The sequence below is a fragment of the Fistularia commersonii genome, chromosome 2 (genome assembly GCF_037954325.1).
Source record: "Fistularia commersonii isolate RoL2024-O1a breed Wild chromosome 2, RoL_Fcom_v1.0, whole genome shotgun sequence".
NCBI classification, from domain to species: Eukaryota; Metazoa; Chordata; class Actinopteri; order Syngnathiformes; family Fistulariidae; genus Fistularia; species Fistularia commersonii.
Genome location: NC_141285.1, coordinates 13,884,818 through 13,906,855, shown reverse-complemented (window position 1 = coordinate 13,906,855; position 22,038 = coordinate 13,884,818). Strand labels below are relative to the sequence as shown.

The following is a 22,038-nucleotide window of genomic DNA, read 5'->3' as shown; positions in this document are numbered from 1 at the left end:
TCATTCACATCAAGTATGAATTCTGTATCAATCTTTTGCGGGCCGGATTAAAAAGAGCAACGGGCTGCTCGGGCCATAGTTTGCCCAGCCCTGCTCTATATCCTGTTCACCAACGACCAAGACGTCATCATCTTAAAGCCCATGGATGAAACCATAGTGACAGGACACATCACTGGAAGGGATGAAGTGGCCCACGGGATGGAGGTGACCAGTGTGGTGTCATGGTCACAGGACAACATCCTCCATCTTTACTTACTATGCACATAACAACAAACACTTATTATTGTTAGTACAGAGAGAGAGGGAGAGAATGCAATTAATTCATGTGGACAATATTATTCTGTACATTTTATCGTGGAGGTCAGTGGTGCTGAGGGGTGTGTGGTGGCGGTCACAGGATAGGTGGTCAAATCCTGCAGTCAAAGATATTCATTCATTCATTTATTCATTCATTCATGCACTGTCAAGGGCTGATAAATGTCTGATTATCACCGGCTGACTTGTTTTTTGACAATTGTTCGTTGCGCGTACGTGTGTTTTGCATCACCATCGCCCTGCGCAGAGGAAGAAGAACCAACGGCGTCACTCTGACGGGGGGTTTTGGAGCGCGTTATTACCGCGCTTCACAAATCCAACGCCAACTTCTGCCTGACGACCCGCGGTCACCGGCGCACAAAAGGAGCACCAAAGCTCCGACGAATAAAGCTGCAGGGATGTCTGGGATCGACGGAGATTTTAACTGCGAAGGGTGTTTATCCCCCGCACACGTGTCAAACATCACGGAGTTACGACGTCGACCTGCTTTGGACGAAGACGACGAACTTCTCCGATACATCTGGAAAGAGTATCTGCACCCCAAACAGTACGAGTGGGTCCTTATCGTGGCGTACATCATCGTCTTTTTCGTCTCCCTCATCGGAAACTCACTAGGTACGTTGTCGTGATTGAGCGAGTAAAACAATTTACAGTGATGACATTTTCTTTTGAGGAGGATGCGCGGTTTGCAGAAGGAGCGCAAAGCGCAAAATACAACTATTCCACAACCTGAGAGTGCATGATTCGTGTTTTTACGCCCTTAAACTTACAGACACTGGCTTTTAATGATTAAACAATACGAACAATAATAATAAATGAGTGTCGGTGTTGCGGTGTCACAGAGGTTCTGCAGAAAGCAGCAGCACGGGCTTCGTATAAGCTGTCAGATGCATCTTACATTTTTTCATCGATGTCACATTAATCACAAATTCCCCTTCAGACTTGAAATTGTGCTGAAGACACCCTACCCCTTACCAAGCCCAAAACATACATTTATCTATTAACAATAATTTGCACCTAGGTTAGATGCACAATGAATTTAGCCTCCAGGCACACACACACACACACACACGCAACCTGAAGCAGACCTTGCAGTGGGTTTGCAGGGGAGATAATAGATTCTTTTATAGGATTTATTTTTTAGATAAGAGCATATTGGAGTGTTGAAGATTGCGGTGTGTCAATTTTCGATGTAGATTATAGGTTAATAAAGGCATCTTTACCGAAAAATCGTGTAAACACTGCTCCACTCTAATTAAATTGAAAACTGGCGGACTTTATTTCTATTTGGCCAACAGAAAGCATATTGTGTACAATGGCAAGTTGATGCTCCCTTTTAAAATTGAATAAACAGAGTGCAGAGTTTTTTTTTTCACTCTGCCACTGCCATCGCGTTAAACTGAATATTTTACATTTTAACTTTGAATGCGTTCCTGTCAAATCCCGGTGTTTGAATAAAGGGATTATTTTGACTCTGCACTTTTGGCACAGGGATCTTATTGGTTATTACAGCCAGTGATTGCTCATATCTTAAATTTTCTTCTTCCAGTCACAGGAGCAGATGCTCCTAATCTTTTTTTACATCCTGTCCCCCCAGGTGTCAGTGATACTATTTATCATTATATCTTCAGGAAAGAAAAAATAAATCTGCGTCAGTTAGCAAAATCCACAGGTAATTGCAGCATGTCGTCTTGAGACTGATGCAGGAAACAACAGGAGCCTCTAGGCTTGCAAATTAACTACATTACAGGAATAATAGACAAATTAAAGAGTCGCTAATATGACAACCATCCTGGTTTAAAACTGTGACAAACCACTGAGATTAAAAAAGACGCTTGAGTACCAAACTATTTTCACAATCCATTGCAACTTTAAATACAGTTTACACTGCAAATGTGACCAGATGCAATGTAATGAATGATTAATGGGTTTTAAATGAGTACCTGCAGTGTTGTTACAGTCTTTTATTTTGCAATTCAATGTACTGCATTTCATCATGGCAGAACAATACCTGTGAAAAGTCTAGCACTTGTATATTCTTTATTCTTGCATACTACTTTAGAAATAATGTGGGTTTCATACACAGTGGTACACATTCAAACAAATTTTACATACTCAGGTTTCAGATGGTGTACTTAGCACACTAAATAGAATGCCTTAATAGAGCGACAAGAGGGATGTGTTTTGAAGGTGAAGCTGAAAGAGCTAAAATAGATCAAAAACACAAAATGCAGATGAACAAACATTACAAATATGCGGAGTGTGTAACTGAAGACAATCCAAGAACCTTCACAACACAGATGTGCATACCACCTGGAATGTATTTTGATTTGATTTAATTTAATTTAATTTTATTGCCATATTTGCCAGAATTTAATACTTAATTTTGGTGCCAGTACAATCACACAAAGACAGTCTGGCTGTATTTGACTGAATTAGTACTTTGTAAGCAGTCCTTGTTTTCTTATAATAGAAGGATTTTCTAAATGTTGCTCTGTATACATTTGAAATGCAAAATAAGCCATGGAGTTGGTTACTACTGTTTTTTTTCCCTTTTACAGTTGCCAGATTACAGTCACTAATTGCTTCATTGCTTAAAAAGCAATACTCAGCCTTAGTTTTATGTAAATGAGTGTTCTTGCAGACACATAAAATGCTACCAGGAGGCTTTGCAATGTTATTTGTGTGGGCATTAAATGTCTTAAAAATGCAACTGTATCAGGGCTAAAAAAACAATATGCTGAAAAAGTTATATTCTAGTTGGCATTTCCAATTTGACAATTTTATCGAACCAACAAAGCAAAGCAAAGCAAAGCAAAGCAAAGCAAAGCAAACCAACACAACACAACACAACACAACACAACACAACACAACACAACACAACACAACACAATACAAAAGAAAAGAAAAGAAAAGAAAAGAAAAGAAAAGAAAAGAAAACTAAACTAAACTAAACTAAACTAAACTAAAAACACAGCAGATCTAGAGTCATGCCATTACAAAAAGCCACACATAAAACTTATAAAACCACTTCAACCACAGTGAACATGTCCTGTGGTGATTGGTTTCGATCTAGCATATCAGCATCTTTCTCTTCTGTGAACAGCAGGTAAGCTGCTGAAATCACAGCTTATCCATTTCATTAAAAAATTACACAGTTCAGCATTAATAAATCAAGGTAAGTTAAAAAGCTCACCATGTTTACGTTCAGTATTACTACCCATTATTATATATATGGACGTTCATCTAATTGATTGTGAGAAAATGTTTTATATTTACAGGACTGTGTCAGAAAATTAGAATATTGTGATAAAGTTCTTTATCTTCTGTAATGTAATTAAAACACAAAAATGAATTATTCATGATATTCTAATATTTTGAGATAGGATCTTTGAGTTTTCTTAAGATGCTAGCGATAATAAGCAATATTAAAATAATAAAAGACTTGCAATATTTAAGTTGATTTGTAATGAATCCAGAATGTATGACAATTTTGTTTTTGTAATTAAATAACAGGAGATAAAGAACTTTATCACAATATTCTAATTTTCTGAGACAGTCCTGTATTACGTTTCCCTATTTAAATATGCTCAATCTCTATTCGTATTCATGTTAGTTGCACTATATGTGTCTGTGAAATTGAAAACTAATACCAGTAGAATGAGAGAACATTTATCAATATAGAGCATTTAATTGTCTGTCAGTGATTAATTTGCCTGAAGATTGTCTGTTTGGGTTCATTCTTACCTCTGTTGACATTGGTTTCTACAAACACAGCCAGTTGTCATTGCTAGTGACAAGATCTTTCTCATGCTTCTTGCAAAAATATAACTGCTGTCAGAACAATCAAACTGCAGAAGGAAATTTGATATTGCCTATATTTTTGTTGGATGCTGAAAAAAATGGCATGTAATGTAAATTCTTTGAAGTGGTCAAACTGTAGGCATAGTCAGTTGAAATTACAAAACCTGTAGTGACCACCATGGCAAATACTTCTTATTGAAGTACCACAATGAATAGTCTCATTGTTGAGCATAATAGAAAACACATAACCTTCATGCACACAATTTCTTCTAAACAATTGTTGTAAGCTATATGCAGCCATTCTATTGCGAGGTAAACGATTACCAAATCTTCAGTTACTGGTTAATTGCAAACATATGCATTTGTGTGCAGTATAATTATATGTAATTGGTTTGTAATGGTCATTTTCATCAGGGATTTTAAAGAGCATGAAAAATGTAATACAAAGCAAAGCTTAGAGGTATTTCATGTTTAAAAATGACAACATAAAATGTTTTTCTTAGCTGATGATTTTAGAAAAGTGACACAAAAATGCCTGGTTTTGCAACCTTGTTTTACATTTGAAGCTTTCATGGTCATCATTGGATACAATTTACTGAGAATGTTGTTACCAAGTGGCTCTTTGACATAGGGCACCATTTTAGAAGTGATTCAAGCATTTAGTCACAAATCATGGTTATCATGGCAGATTCTGCTGACGTTGCGATCACATCTAATTTATTATCAAATGACTTGTGGCTAATATCTATCGGGAGGGAGTTAGTTGCTCCCCACACATTGTTTCCATTTTTTATCGTACTGTAAAAGTTTTTCTTTTCTTGGTTGTACTCGCTATCGTTAGAAAATAGCTCTGAGAATCAATGTTCAGTGAATCCAGAACAGAAATATTTCCCGTTCATTTTCTGTCTGTTATCACAGTATTTCTCATTGTGGTAGCTTCTGTTATATGTTAACCTATATAGTTTCTTCTTTTCATTTCCACTGATTGACACAGTGAATCATTATTCTCCATGTAACTCTATCCTCTGTATTCTCTTTGCTCTTTGCTCACATCAACTAAGTTAGTGTCCTCTTTCATTTCATCCTTCCTTCCTCTAGGCCTCCTGGCTAGCAGCTCCATCCTCAGCATCCTTCTACCGATGTATTAATTATCCCCTCTCTATACATGACCAAAGCTTTTCAGTTTGTTCTCTGCCTTTATCTCCAAAACATAAAACTCTAAGATGAGCTGTCCCTCATTCCTGATCTTATCCATCCTCGTCACTCCCAAAGAGAAGCTCAACATTGTCCTTACCTCAATGCCAACGTCTCTCAATATACACCTCTACTTTCATTTTGGCTAATATTCATTTATCATACATTACCCCTGACATTTTTCTCCACCTGTTTCTGCCTGCTTAAACATGTTTCTTCCATTTTTTTCGACACTCACCATTTCTCTGAGGCTGTTGACCTTAAGTACTTAAAATCCTCCATCTTGTCTATCTCCACTCCCTGTACTCTCACTGGGGTCCCTCACATTCACCCACGTATTCTATGTTGCTGCGGCTAAACTTCATTCATTCTCTTGCATACCTACATTATGTATCCCTTCATAATGTGAGGCCTTGTGGTTACGTTCTTCACGATCTGTTTGAGCAGCAGCTCTAAGCATCTAAATTCTCCTTTCAGGTGCCTACTTTCCACAAAGCACACCCACATGTATTCCAGTCCTTTTTCTCAGTTTGGCCTGTGATCCATCAGCGCTCCCCACATAAGTACACCAGAATTCTCCTCTCTATTATTGACTGTGGTCCCTTTCCTTTGAAATTATAGTGACTGTGCATGCCCCTTGAGGAAACCTCCCTAAGAGAGAAGAGCACCTCACTCTGTGCTTTCTACAGAAATTTTTTGACCGTCCGCAGGAAATCGTTTTTCTCCCCTCTAGGCTCTGATATTCTTAGTATATATTCTTTCAGGTTTTTGATTTGATATGGTTTTTCCATGAATGGGCAATATATTCTGCTATTTCCCCACCACTTTCTACAAAAACCTTTGATCTGTTTGGGTTGCATTTTTCACTTGTCGAGCCTCTTCTTGAGCCTGTATTTGCATATCTTCATAACAGGCATATGATATTGTAATCTCCCTCCTTTGTGGAGGAAGCCTTTAGCCTATCATTCATCGCCTTCCACACGAAAGTCACATTGACGTTAAAAGTTCCATAGTGGGCGGGAGACTGACTACTGTCAGACCTAGAGCTCTGAAGTAGCCTGAGGGTAAAACAACCCTTGGGCCCCCAAGGCTGTCGCTCTCAGCATTACATTACATTACATTACTGTCATTTGGCAGATACTTTTATTCAAAGCGACTTACAAAAAGTGCAATTCAGTCACCGATGATCCGAAGTATCAGTTGCCGGAAGTCAGAAGTGACCACAATAGCCATCTCAAAACCATATACCGTAATTTCCGGACTATTGAGCGCACCTCATTATAAGCCGCACCGGCTACCCGATCGCTATCTCGGGCTTCCTCCTGCGCACTAAAACCGTCGAAGTCGTCTTCTTCGGTGTCGGAGTTGAACGGACTCAGAATTTCCCGGTCATTTCATCGGTCCGATGTGACGAGGATAAATGTTTTAGCGGCGTGAAGCTCATTAGCCCCCCCTCCCCCAAAAAAAGTCCATATATCAGCCACAGCGTTGTTTGCATGAAAAAAGTCGCGGCTTATCGTCCAGAAATTACGGTAAATACATAGATTAATTTCTTTGTTTTTTTCGAGGGGGTTGGGGGCTAACCGCGATTAGTGGGGTAGTGCTTGGTGAAGAGGTATGTTTTCAACTCACAGCAAAAGATGGGCAGCGACCCCGCTGTTCTGACCTTTTTTGGAGTTCGTTCCACCACAGAGGAAGAGCCAAGACCGGTCCGATTGGCAGCCAGGGGCTCTGAGTGATTGGGTGGACAGTCGCCGAGAGGTGGCAGATCGGAGGGGAGGGGGTAGGGACATGTGGCTTGACCATATCCTGGAGATAAGACGGGGCTGTCCTATTAACTGCCTGGTAGGCGAGCACCAGGATCTTGAACTTGATGCGGGCAGCTACCTGGAGCCAGTGTAGGGACATAAGAAGGGGAGTTATGTGGGAGAATTTGGGATGGTTGAACGCCAGGCGGGCTGCCGTTTTCTGAATAAGCTCCAGAGGCCTGATGGTCACTGCTGGGTTGTTCCCTCGGCTTCGCTGTCATCTGTTATTTCTTTTCCCCACATAAAAATTCATTCAAATTGATTTAGGCACTCTGCTCTCAATCACTCCCCATTTTTTAACTATTGCTTTTTCTAGCACATGCAGACTTGATATCTACTTGCAAAAAGGTCAGTACATAATTCTTCCACCTTGTTTGCCTCATGACTTACTACTATACGCATCCCGACACCTGCCTCTGCAATCTTCAAACAGGTTTTATTGTAACATGTTAGACTCTGTTTATGACTCTTAAGATGCCAAAATCTCTGATTATTTAGGCGGTCACATTTTAGCAACATAGGGCTTGATGGCACTGTGGCCACTCAACTGAAAAAGTAGTTGTAGAATTGAGAAAAATGCAAAACAAAAACACATTGCTATCTCTTCCTTTGTTGGAAATCCTATTTTTTCAAGGGAAGGTCAAGTGTTTCCTGACAGTAACACAAAGATATCACAACAATTCCAGAAATCACCTCTAGTTAGGTATTAATCAAGCATATGATTAATTTCTGATAAATGCATATATACCTGATGAATACAGATATGCAAAAGTCAATGTCTCTGACAACATTCATTTGAGTGCTTGCAATCACTCAGAAATATTCCTATTCTAACATCCAATAAAACAAGAACAATGTATCAATGAGAACAAACCAAGAGTAAAGATAAACAACAAATAAAACCGAGCATTTGAACCAAATACACGTCAAAGCGTATCAAACAGCAACATTCCTCAGTAGATAAAAAACATTCTTTGACAGCTCTCTTGTTTAACACTCAGTCGCCATTTTTTTACAAAGCTCTTGTAGACTTATCTTGACAGTTCTTAACGTCATATCTAAACAAAGCACTTCTTTGCATACTAACTCAATGTTAGTCTGAACATAGCAGTACCTGGATGCCTGACAATCTTCTAATAATAGTTCATCAGAATCTGAATACCTTATTGATTCGCAAGGCGGGAATTGCTTGATCAAGAGGTAATTCTTATTAAAAACAGGGATACTTGGCAAATCACTAATATTTAAATATTCAATCCATAACAAAACTGTCAAGGTATTATTTTCAAATATATAGATAAATTACACCTATCTGATTTAAACTCTCTCTGTTAATATCATGTCAAAATAGTACTGTTGGAAGCTATTCAGCATTGTCATATGTATACATATTTGCCTTTTTTGTGTCAAAGTGATTATGCCTTCTCTTTCAGTTTGTTTTGCAGTATGGAAAAACCGTCAAATGCATACAGTCACCAACTATTTCATCGTAAATCTCTCTTTTGCTGATGTCCTGGTCACCATCATCTGCCTCCCTGCAAGTCTTGTGGTGGACATTACTGAGACATGGTTCTTTGGAAAGACACTTTGCAAAGTTGTGCCATATCTTCAGGTAAGAAATGAACAATAGCAGTTATATTTTAATCTTTTAACCTCTTAATCTTTATTTCATCTTTGAACACCACTTCAAATGTTTTTGAAACAGTTTGGACATGTTTTCTACTCAGTTCTCAAGCTACTGGATTTTCTTGGTCTAGTGATGACCTGTCTGAAGAGGGATCATCTCCAGAACCGGAATGGGGATTTTCCCTACAAAATCCCAATTCTGTCTCAAATATGTTCCCTCACCCTGATAGCTCAGTATGTGTGTGTGCCTGCGCTCATGTGTATAATTGACTAAGAAAAGTGTGACGTGTACAGGAGCCAGAGTGGAGCCTTTCCCGCTTTATGACTTTCAATGATTTTTAATTCGCTTATATTCCAAGCACCGCCACCTCCTCTTTGCTAGACTATGGTACTTGAAAGTCTGCATTTCCAGGCATTATTTGTTATTTGTGCCAATCTTTTCCATTCTTTATGCCACCAGAATATTAATCATATCTTTGCCTTACACGGAGTGCTGTAGATCCCTTGAGAAAATTGAGTTCCCTTAAAAAATGTGTTGAGAATGATAGAAGGGTTATTGAAAGTATAGAATCACAGATGTGATTCTTACTGGCTTAAAGGAAAGCCCATCTTCAATCAGTGGCAGTGGAGAGGGTGAAGGACAAACTGGGAGTTATCCTGGACAATCCTGCCCACCCGCTGCATGACGAGCTGTGGCTGATGGGACGCTCCTTCAGCCAACGGTTCTTCCCAACCGGGTGCAGATTTGAACGCTTCAAACTCTCCTTTGTGCCCACAGCCATCAGACTCTATAACAGCAGTTTGGATGGCACACAACTCTTACCAGCCTGTGTTGCTACCACAATCTCACTACCTCACCCAATTCACTAACTCATCCATTCACGCTATGCCCTAAATCTGCTGTCTTTTTTTTTTTTCTTTTTTTTATCCTTTTTGGTACCAGCCCGTACGCATCCTGCCTATTTTACTTCATTAATTTATTCTTGTCATTGCTATTGTCACTCTATTTATATTGTCGTTTTGTTTTGGTTGTCTATTTTTCACTGTTCAATTCTGTTTTCGATTCTTATCCCTGATGTTGTTGCTGTTGTTCTGCCTGCTGTCTATGTATTTGTGGATATCTTTGCTATCCTCTGTCTTCTAATTGTCTCTCTATTTATATTCATATTTATTTTTGACATTATAATTGTCGAGACAAAGAATTTCACCAATGGGGATCAATAAAGTTTATCTTATTTTATCTCAAAGCAGCAGAGAAAAGAATGAGTAAGAATTTGCAGCTGTGTGTAATATCTGTGTTATATGTTATTGTAGAACTTAATTTGTCAGTGCGATGTACCATACTGCAACCAAAATCACAACATCAGAGGCCACATCAACACGATAACTAACACGTTGTCTACAGTCACCATAACAGGTATTTATAGTGACCCATATTACAACAGTTGACAGCTGACAGCCAGTCCTTCGATGTATTACAAGGCAAATAAGTCCTTGTCCTCAGCAAGGCACTCCTGGTGGACACTAAGATGTCCCCAGGCCAGATAGGATGTGCAGTATAATCCCTCCAGCATGGTGTGGTTTGAGCTTGATGTCTCATACGCGGCGAACATTCCTGTCGGGGTTCAAAGGCCGACATCAACACTATAAGGAAGACAGGAGACGAGTCAAGTCTGTTCAGCTCGCGAGGAGAGTCAGTTGGAGCACCACCGTAGTAGTCTCCTGACAGCTCTGACCTCCCTTCGATAGCATGAGCTTTTATTCGTAACTGGTGTCGTTACATTTGCGTAAGCAAAATAATAGTTCGTGGGTAGACGCATGTGGGGTGTCGCTTCTCACTGGATAATCATGTTTTTAGTACAGCCAGCACTTTTCACAGGATTGTTTGCATCAGAGGATGTGGGTACAGGTTGCATAGAGAAGTATAACAGGATAAGGTTACAGCTTGTATAGCTCGCAAAAACAGAATATGGTTCTCACACATGATAATATAACACAGACGGTTTTGCCACGTAAGGTAAATTACTCTAACAATTCCCCAAACGCCTCTTAAAGGAGGCTCCCAGGATACTGTATATCCTCCTCAATGGAATGCTTTGGACGCTCTCTACACAGAGCTTCCCCTTGGATTTTAGTGTTCTTAACCTTCTAATTCAGGCTGCTCTGCGGAGGAAGCTCAATTATAGCTGAGTAAATCGAAACACTTATTCTTTTGGTTATGACCCAAAGTTTATAATTATAGGTGAGAGGTGAGATGCTTTGCTCTCTGGCTCAGCTCCTCCCGAGGGATGGGGCACCCCTGTCACTGAAGATACTGCTCCGATCTGCCTATCCAGTTCACACTGCATTCTAGCCTTACTAATGAAGAAGAATCCAAGATAATTAAACTTCTTCATTTGAGGCAGTACCTTCCATTTAACATGGAGGGGATCATCCAGTTGGTTGACAATTGCCCATATTCTCCATTTCCGTACCCTGATATAATTCCTTTGCTCGGAGGCTGAACAATTGATCAAGTAGAACAGCAAAGGATGTGCCCATCAATAGGGACCATCCAGACAGAGGAACGGGTGGTGGAGCCGTGGGCGGAACAGCCCAGCCTTTATAAATGTAAAATGTATCCTAACCATGTGGAGAAGAAAATGTGATGGACTGAAATAGCAGAGGCTCTGAAAATAACCGGTGAAACATTGCATGGTGGGGAAAAATTGCTAAAAGAATCTAGCTGTGGTCTTTTAATACTACAGTAGCCCTATAAGATTCCTTGTCTCAGCCTATTCTCAGATTAGGTGGAGACTTAAAACTCTAGAAACTAGTCTTGAAGTGATGGTTTTTTTCACGAATATTTTCCAAATGATATCAAAGTCTGTAGCTGTATGGGTGACATAAGGCTTATGATTGCAGATCCAATTATCTGAATATAAAATCAATTTGAGTTCTCTGGACCTATAGTCTTATGAACACTATGGAGTCACAATGTGACAGCCCATACTACAATTACTGTTTTGTTCTATTTGGTTTTGGACACAGCAGTGAAGCACATTTCACTCCTCAAGTTGACAAAATTGAAAAGGAAATTTTTTATGATTTTGGTCTCATCATAAAATTGTAATGAATATAAAAAGCTGAATTTTTTTCAGTTTCAGAAACAGAAAAGCACACTTCATCCTGGGCTGAGTCAATCTGAAATTATTTTTATCATGATACTGATAGCTTGCATATCAAGTAATTCACCTTGTTTCTCATGTTAGCAAAACAACTTTTGTTCAGCATATAATGTCATCATAATTCCATTTCCATCTTACATCATCCATCCATCAATTCATCATCTGCTGCTTATCCGAAGTCGGGTCGCGAGTCCAGGGAGACCCAGACCTCCTTCTCCCCAGCAACATGGTCCAGCTCATCTGGGGGGATCCCAAGGCATTCCCAGGCCAGCCTAGAGACACAGTCTCTCCGATGTGTCCTGGATCTTCCTCGTGGCCTCATACTGCTTCTCCTGGATCTGGGGTCAACGCCCCGGCGGACCCTCCTCTCAGCACAGCTGAACAGATCTTACAAGGAAGGCTGAGGGTTTGTGATCCCCCTGTAGTTGGAGCACACCCTCTGAGCTCCCCTTTTTTAAAGGGGGATCACCACCCTGGTCTGCCAGTCCAGTGGCAGCATGTCAGAGGCATGTCAGCCAGGACATCCAGAGCCTTGACGAACCCAGGGCGGCCCTCATCCACTCCCGGGGCCCCGTTACTGAAGAGCTTGTTGACTGCTTCAGCAGTTCTGCTTTCTCATTGAAAGGCATTTTGACGGGATTGAGAAGGTCTCGGAAATATTCCCTCCACCAATCTACAACATCTTGAGTCGAGGTCAGAAGTGCCCCACTCCCACTGTACACAGTGTTGACTTAGCACTGCTTCACCCTCCTTAGCTGCTGGATGGTGGACCAGAATCTCAAAGCCCACCTGAAGTCGTTCTCTGTGGTCTCCCCAACCCCTCCCATGCTTGAGAAGCCGGAATCTCTCATCCTCGCGCACCAGGTTGGGCTCCTTCCCCACCAGAGAGGTGACATGCGGGGAGGCTACCCTCTCGTCCACCGGGTCAAACCCCAACATACAGGTGCCGACGCTTGTCACCCAAGGCAACTCCAGATTTAAAAAAAAAAAAAACATCAGCCCCTCGAGAGGCCTGGTTCCAGACCCCACACTGTGTGTTAAGGTGTGTCTCTCAGCCTCTTGGACCCGCTCGGGCTCCTTCCCTTAAAAGAGAGGTGACATTCCATGTCGCAAGAGCTAGATTCTATAACCGAGGATTAGATTGCCAAGGCTCTGGCCACTGCCTGGCTCACACTGCACCCAACCCTCTTGGCCTGTCCTATGGTTGGTGAGCTCAGGGGAAGAGGGACCCATTTCATCCTTTCGGGCTGTGCCTCGCCGAACCCCGTGGCCCACCAGGCACTCTCCATCGAGCCCTGCCCCTGGGCCTGGGTCCAGGCAGGGAAAAAACTGGGCTCAAATTTTTTTAGTTATCATGGGTGGTCTTTCTGGGACCTGTTTGCCTTTGGTGATCCTTCCAGGGGCATAAAGCTCCTGACACCATAGCCCCTCGGATACCTGGGATGCACAAACCCCTCCACCTCGATAAGGTGGCAGCTCAAAGAGGGGGAGTTCCATTTCCATCCAATGTTAAACATTAAAAAAATATTCAATGTCCTATTGATTTGTGTCCCTCTGCCTACTGGGTAGCAATTATTCTGCTCTTATTCAGACCTTTCACATCAAAGAGACTGGATTGGAAAGAATTAAGCACTTCTTATGTCCTTGAACTAAGGTATTTCAAGGTGGTTGAGCCTTATGCTTATGTCCCACAGAACTATAAATCACTGGTTTATTTGCATTAGATGGGGCTTTGCTGCTGAACTGAGATGACTTACTAAATTATTTTTCAGACAAAGTAGCATGAAAGGCATGAAACAAGATTCATGGTAGGGGGTCCTCATTCATCAACACGTACTTTCTAATGGTCCATTTTCCAAAACCCAAAACGGAAATCCTGCTAAGCTAGTACACTCTGCTTCACTATGATATTTATAAACATGAGGCAGGTGATTTGTTCAAGTTGTGACATGAATAATTGTTTCTCCTTCAAAAGAACAGGAAGAGGGTATAATGACATTTTTGCCCCCTGTTTTGGATATGCTCAATCAGCGCATACTTGATCCACTCAGAGGTGCAAGGAGCCATTTTCAGATTCAGATTGAGTCAGCAATGGAAGATTAGTTGAGATTTTTACAAACATGTCCTTATACAAAAAAACAAAAGGCAATCAGTATACGGTCACACATTTATACAATTATCTGCTCTATTTTTGCTGGAAAAGCAGACAAGGGACACAGGATTCTTTTGAATTACAGTCTTAGTAAAAGATTTCTCCTAGACAATACAAGAACCTTTTACAAGTACTTGTATTAAGCATTAAATTAAGCATTTACTAGGTGAATGTGATATTCTAAAAATGTTCTTGTATTTTGTCTTGTTGTCTTATGAGTGTTCTAATTATTATATTCTCTTATTTTTAGACCCTTTCAGTTTCTGTGTCCGTCCTCACACTTAGTTGCATTGCACAAGACCGATGGTATGCTATCTGCCACCCCCTTTTGTTCAAGAGCACAGCCAAGAGGGCCTGCAAGAATATTGTTGTCATCTGGGTTCTGTCATGCATCATCATGATCCCTCAGGCTATTGTGATGGAGTGTAGCAGCCTTTTGCCTGAACTAAGAAACAAGACGAGCCTGTTCACAGTGTGTGATGAACACTGGGGAGGTATTTATAATTGCTTTTTTGTTCCATGTTGTTTGTGGTTGTATGTTAAGTACAATTAACAAAAGGACCTGCTCCCCTTTAAGTTATAAAAACCTTCAAAATAATCCAAAACAGACTGAAAAAATAATTTCTTTCAAAATCTTTTGAAAACTATTCTGGCTACAACGGTTTTTATTTGATATATAATCTACTGTTTAACTGGTCATTTTAATCTTAGATAGACACTTTTACCTTTTTTTTTGTTTGGAATTTTTTGTTTTATCCATCAGTAAATTTTGTGAATTTGTCTCAAAACTTGTCTTCTGCATCAATACTTGCAATGGAATTTCTATTAATGTTTACTTTATAAAATCAGGCTGATTGTGGGGCAAAATCTTCAACAGATGTGTTTTAATAATCATCATTTGAATCTCAAAAATAATCATGAAAATAAATCATACATAATTTTCCGTAATTTCCTGCAAATATGTTATGTTGTTAGACAGTGCTGTGAATAAACTACACATAGGTGACTGCTTACTGCCTACTTTTAATCAAGGACAATTCAGTATATACAGTATATATACTGTATATACCAGCGGCAGAGAAAAAGTTACTCCTGGAGGATGGTTGCTGTTCAGTTGAAATTCTAATTTTGTTTTGATACCTTCCACAGCTGAGATCTACCCAAAAGTCTATCATAGCTGTTTCTTCATTGTCACATACTTTGCACCACTGTGTTTGATGGTCCTGGCGTACATCCAGATATGCCACAAACTGTGGTGTCAACAGGTGTGGATTTCAATATTTCCCACTTTTTTCAAGTCAACTTATCGCCTAAAATGCCATACCAGTGTGTAGCAGTTGATCTGTACATTTAACTACAGATTCCGGGAAGCACATCAATCTTGCAGAGAAAATGGAAGTCAATTCAGTGCTCAACTCCAAGTTCAGGCCTGGGAGAGTCTACAAGGGTCAGGACGAGCACAGTTTGTGCAGAGATCAAACAGGTCAGAGCACGGCGCAAGACGGCCCGCATGCTGATGGCGGTGCTCTTTGTTTTTGCTCTGTGCTACCTGCCAATTAGTGTGCTCAATGTCATGAAAAGGTAATAATCTCTGGAGGCTTTAAATAAATAGCCATTGAAGTGTAAACGTATGTCTTTTCTTTCATGACAAAGTCACCTTAGTGAGTTAGTCATCTGTTAATACTGCTTGCTATAAAGTGCTATCAAAATAATGCAGTACTGCATTTGGTGGCATCACTGATTACATCTCTAATTCTGTCATACCCTTCCTACAGAGTGTTTGGGACCTTCAAGAACACAAATGACAGAGAGACAGTTTACGCTTGGTTTACTTTCTCACACTGGCTCATATATGCCAACAGTGCAGCAAATCCAATCATCTACAATTTCCTCAGTGGTAAGTTTAGAAAATTCCTTATACATTTAACCAGTTATACAAATTCATAAAACAACTCAATGCTGAAAACATGGATGACAATGCCAAATATGAAATAGGCACGGACACTTGTTACTAAATATGTCATTTTTATTTCAATTTCAGCCCCAACACCACATTCTCTGTTTTAGACTTCTCCAGTTGGGACTTTTAGTTAGTGTTATTGACTCTATGTCTCCTTTGTCAGAAAGATTGTGTTTTATACTGTGATCTTGTTCCTGTAATCTTTATGCTAATTTATTCTACTCATTAAACAAATAATTTACATACAATATGGACATCATGACAAAAAAAACAAACAAAAAAAAAAAACAATAACAATAACAAAAATGACACTTGTTTTGTCATCAAGTCTGCAATGACAGAAATTGAAACTACAACTGGAATTAAAAGGATTTTAATTTACTGTAATTATCCTTGTAAAAATCCAAGGGATTAAACACTGACAAACAAACCATTACAGAAAACAACAGGAAAAATACCGTCAAAGTCCCTCCATATACTTGTATTGTCTGTCCCCTTCCACAGGGAGCAGCAGCTGCAGAACTGTAACTACTACACATCCATGTGAAGTCACAGCCAATTGTGAACTGGTATCAGAGCAATATTGCGCTAACGCGTTTGATGCTCCCACCCCTTATTAGTATACTGCAAATTAAACAGTCCCAGACATGGTTCTCACTTATGAATATAAATAGCAACATTCACAACACAGTAGTCATTACAAATTGGCTTTATTGCCATTTGAAAGGTGGTGCCTTATTGGTATCATTAACAAGTGATGAAGTCAGAGAGAGCTGACTCTTCCATGGGACACGTAATAACCAACATACATACTAACAATAACAATGTTAAATGGACACCTATGAATGCTGTACCCTCAACTGATGCACTTGAAATGTTCATCAATCTAAAGTAGTTAAACTGCTAATAACATCATCATGCAGTAGTAGAGACCTAAAATTCATATGACATAAATAGTTAATCCTGTCACACATCCAGCTACTGAAATTTACGTACAAGGTATTTTCACAGCTGTCGGGCCATATATAGAATGGAGATTGAAGCCTGAGGTTGAGAAAATATAGTTTAATTTGGCTTAATACAAATTCTGATAAAGATGTAGGGGATTAAAGACTGTCTGGAAGTGTTGGCACCAACAAGCTTGGCACCAACAGTTTGCTGAGCTCCTGTCTGCCTTCTTAACTGAATGTAACTCTTTCACTCCCAAGCAAGGCTTATAGGGATATGCAAAATTATAAAATAGCTCAAAGACAGTAATAATCTTTTTGAAATATATGTGTCCATGTTGTAAAGATGATTCCAAAGTATGCGGTATGGTACATTAATCATTAAGAAAACAAGGTATTCCTAAAACGACATTTAATATTAATAATAATAATGATAAATTGCTAATGTTAAATTAAAAGTGGTTGCACAGTGGGTAGTGCTTCTGCCTCATAGGAAGAAGCCCCCTGGTTTGATTCCAACGGGGCATTTCAGGGTGGAGTTTGCATGTTCTCAAGTTACCTCCCAGAGTCCAAGTACGGTAATTGTAAAAGTGTAGTTACAACAATAGATTAAAAGCAGTGATGTTTATCTTGGGTTCCCAATCAAAAAAAAAGCTACTCAATCATAATAAATAGCATTTTATTTCCTTTGATTTGCAGTTACATCAGCCATTTGTGAGTAAAAATAATGAGGAATGCTGTTTATCCATGTATATGCATTACAGTTGTTTTTTAATTATTAGTTATTTCATTAAATGATTGCATCATTTCAAACGTAATTTTTAAAGGACTTGTACAAAGGGATAGTACTTTTCTGATTGTAATTCACCTCTGCTTCCCCAGGGAAATTCCGTGAGGAATTCAAAGCAGCTTTTTCATGTCACTGTTATAATCAAGGTCAAGACAGGGCTAAAAGAAAAAGGACCCGAACACGAACAGACAGCAGGAAATCCTTGTCCACTCAGGTCCACAATATGGACAATTTGTCACACATATCAGATCAAATTGTTTAGTCTAATAACCCATTTCATAACTGCATGTTACAGAGGGCACAGTTTCCAAAAGGAACATATTCAAACATCAAAAAACTAGCTGCGAGCGGTTTTGATAACCATTTGATAAGACATTTCATTGAAGAGTTTTTGCCTGTATGAAATGTTTTTGCTGAAAAGGTTTCTTCATTTTCCCATGATCAGACATACTTAGGCATGTAATTCCTCTTAACATACAGATTGAACATGTCAGCTATCTATTTTGCTTTGTTTAAATACAATTTAGAATTTGTTTGATCATCTAATACAGCAATTGTAACAGTCATATATTTAAAGGAATATGTATAAATTAATTTCTTTTGTATTATGATGTTTATATATTTTGTCATCATATTGTCATTTTTATTTGATTTTTCAAAAAAATTGTTAGTTTGCATTATGTATTACATATACAGCAGTTAAGGAAGTTGTTTTCACCTGTTCTTATCTTTCTATCGTCAGGTTTTTAATATGCCTCTTTAATGAATAATGTCTGTACATTTCTACATATGTATATATATATATGTATTTTATGACGAATAACAGCACAATATACCAATTATCCTAAACAAAAAACTGAATAAGTCAGATATGAGAAAGAAAAACTTATGAGATATCCATCCATCCATCCATCCATTGTCTACTGCGTATCCGGGATGCAGGGACAGCAGCTGAAGCAGAGCCCCAGACTTCCCTCTCCCCAGCCACTTGGTCCGACTCTTCCGGGAGGATCCCGAAGCATTCCCAGACCAGCCTCGAGACATAGCCCCTCCAGTGTGTCCTAGGTCTTTCTCAGGGCCTCCTCCCAGTTGGACATGCCTGGAACACCTCACCAGAGGTGTTCTGGAGGCATCCTAACCAGATGCTCGAGTCCCTCTTCATCTGACTCCTCTCCATGTGGGGGAGGAGTTAAAACTCTTTCTGACAGGGGACTCTGCAAGATGTTCCAAACAGACCCTCACAATGCGTTTGGGTCTGCTAGATCTGACCTGCGTCCCTCCCCACCATCGGAGCCATCGGCTTACCACCAGGTGGAGGTCAGTCGACAGCTCCGCCCCTCTCTGCACAGGAGTGTCCTGAACATGCGGCCTCGAGTCCTATAATACGACCATAAAATCAATCATTGAACTATGGCCTAAGGTGAGCTAGTGCTAGGTGCAAGTGTACACATTTCTAAGTGTCTCAACATGGTATTTGTTATGGACAGTCCATGACGAGCACAGAAGTCCAGTAACAGAACACAGCTTGGGTTCAGATTGGAGGGACCGCTCATCCTAATCATGCCTTTCCAGGTTTCACCACTGCTGCCGTGAGCGCTGAAGTCCCCCAGTAGGAAGAGGGAGTCCCTGACACAAGTGTTTTCTAGCAGCCCTTCTCAGGACCCCAAAAAGGGTGGGTTGTCTGAATTTCTGTTGTGGGCATAAGCACACACAACAGTCAGAATCAGTCCCCCAACCAGAAGGCAGAGGGAGGTTACCCTCTTGTCCACCGGGTTGAACCCCAACATGCAGGTGCTGAGAAAGGGGGGTAATCAATATGCCCACACCTTCCCGGCACTTTTCATTGGGGACAACTCTAGATTCCGGGCCTCATCGGGCAGGGGAAAATCCTGGGCCATTCATCTTTTTCATCATTTGGGGTTTTCTTGAGCCACGCTTTGTCTGGTCCCTCACCCCAAAACCCGTTTGCCTTGGGTAACCCTACCCGGGGAAAAAGCCCGCGATAAGGTGGTGGCTCAAGGTCTTCTTGTGATAAAGAAAAGCATGATATGTTAATAATCCTAAAAAAAATACTGTAAAAGTCAAATATGAAAAAGAAATACTTTGTTACAAAAAAAGCTTTTGTAATAGTTGTTGTATGAGTAGTGAGTCTTTGGATGACTAAATGAAGCAGACTCATCAGGACTGTTATATTTGAACTGATGTGAAGCTGTTTGTTTCATACTTGAACAATTAATTATTATTACCAATTATTAGATTATTGTTTTTTTGTCATCGGTTTCAGTCAATAGAATTGCTGGGATGGGATTAGAAGAACTAGAACCCCTTTTAAGTTTGATCTAACAGAAAAATCTAATGTCCTGGTCATTCAATGAAAACAATAGCAGTAGAAATACTGAATATATGTCAATAGCTGTCATGAATTTTACAAAAAGTGTCTTTTAGGTATTGAACACACAAAATAACTGTAATCACTTGTTCTTGACATTGTTTTTGTCACTGTTGTTCGTTGTGAGTGTGACCATCATATAAGTAAACTGAGAACGAATACATTAATAAAGAAAAATCTTTGAATCTAATTTATTTTAACTGCAAATGTTTGACACTCAACATGTGAATCGAATAACTGTTGTGTGTCGTATGATTTGTCTTTCACCAGCTATTGAGAAAACTATTTTACAGCTGTTCACAAATGCTGACTTCTGCTCTCAGTCTAGTTTCTACTACTCACTCTACCACCAAGTCTCCTGATCTACTTTCCTTCCAGATGACACACCAAGTTCTCTTCTACCTGTCTCCCTGATAACACTAGCTGTTGTCGTCCAATCATCTGGAAGCTTTCCCTAACTACCCAGAGCCTTTCTCAACTCCTTTCTGACAACCATACAATACTCCTCCCTTTTTAGCTTTCAACACTTTGTCCTCTGCTCTGCTCTGTCTGCTCTGTCTTTGTCTGCTCAGTCATCTTACAAACCAGGATCCTATGCTGTCTGGCTACACTCTTACCTACAACTACTTCGCAGTCACTGATCTCTTTCAAGTTACCTCGTCTATACAAGATGTAGTCTACCTGCATGCTCCTACCTCCACTCTTTTAAGTTATCCCATGTACCTGCCTTTTCTGGAAAAAGTATTCACTACAGCAATTTCCATCCTTTTTGCAAAATCTACTACCATCTGTCCCTCTGCGTTCCTATCCTGCATACCAAATCTGCTCATCACTTCTTCATCCCCTCGATTGTCTTCACCAACATGCCCATGGAAGTCTGCTCCAATTACTATTCTGGCCTCTCTGGGGATATTCTGCATCACTTCATCTAGCTCATTCCAGAAGTTCTCCTTTCCCTCAAAATCACATCCCACCTGCAGGGCATAGCTACCAACAACATTGAGCATCACTCCTTCAATTTCCAGTTTCAGACTCATAAGTCTATTTGACATTCTTTTCACCTCCAGAACATTCCCAAAAAACTCATCCCTCAAGATAACTCCTACCACATTTCCCTTCTTGTCAGTACCATGATAGTACAACTTAAAAGCTGCTCCTAAGCTTCTAGCCTTACTACCTTGCCACCTGGTCTCCTGGAAAGATAGTATGTCCATTTTCCTTCTCTGCATCATGTCACCAAATCTCTGCCTTTTCTGTCATAGTCCCAATATTTAAAGTCCCTACTCTCAGTCCCAGACTCTTGCCTTTCCTCTTCTCTCTCTGCTTCCGAACACACTTTCCTCCTCTCCTTCTTTGACCAGTTTCCATTGGTTTCCTGTAGGTCATCGATACCAATGGCGGTCATTGTTAACACGGGCCTCGACCGATCCGGTATGATCTGGTTATTATAGTTGATTTGCATGTTTGGTTTTGGCAAAAGTTTTACGCCGGATGCCCTTCCTGACACAACCCTCTGCATTTATCTGGGCTTGGGACCTGCTCACGGAGACACTTGCCCAATGACCCCCCGTGCCGCCCTGAGGCTACATTAACAGCAATGACATAAATGCATATCTGTTTTGCACACAGGACTTACAAAAACAGAAAGTATGTCTTGTTTTAAAGGGAATGCTCTGAACTAGACTAGAGCTACATAAAAAGCAAATTGCAGTAAAGACAGATATGGACTCAAGTGGTGATGAATTTCTTCCTTGCCATTTAAGACACTGATACTGTGTAGGGGGGGCGGATGGTCTAGAAACAGTTACAATGATGAAAAGACAGGAGGCAGAGCTGGAAGTTGCAGAGATGTAGATGTTGAGATTGTCTTTGTGATTGACGAGGAT

General features: G+C 40.1%; 1 protein-coding gene across 1 annotated transcript; it reads left to right on the top strand.

Moving 5' to 3' along the window:
• The first annotated feature begins 654 nt into the window (after positions 1-654).
• hcrtr2 (hypocretin (orexin) receptor 2) lies at positions 655-20,304 on the top strand. The gene is made up of 7 exons (XM_086161707.1): positions 655-930; positions 8,555-8,733; positions 14,317-14,560; positions 15,216-15,331; positions 15,427-15,647; positions 15,842-15,963; positions 17,856-20,304. The coding sequence occupies exons 1-7, from the start codon at positions 714-716 to the stop codon at positions 18,023-18,025; spliced, it is 1,269 nt and encodes a 422-aa protein (XP_086017833.1). The 5' UTR covers positions 655-713; the 3' UTR covers positions 18,026-20,304.
• The last annotated feature ends 1,734 nt before the right edge of the window (positions 20,305-22,038 follow it).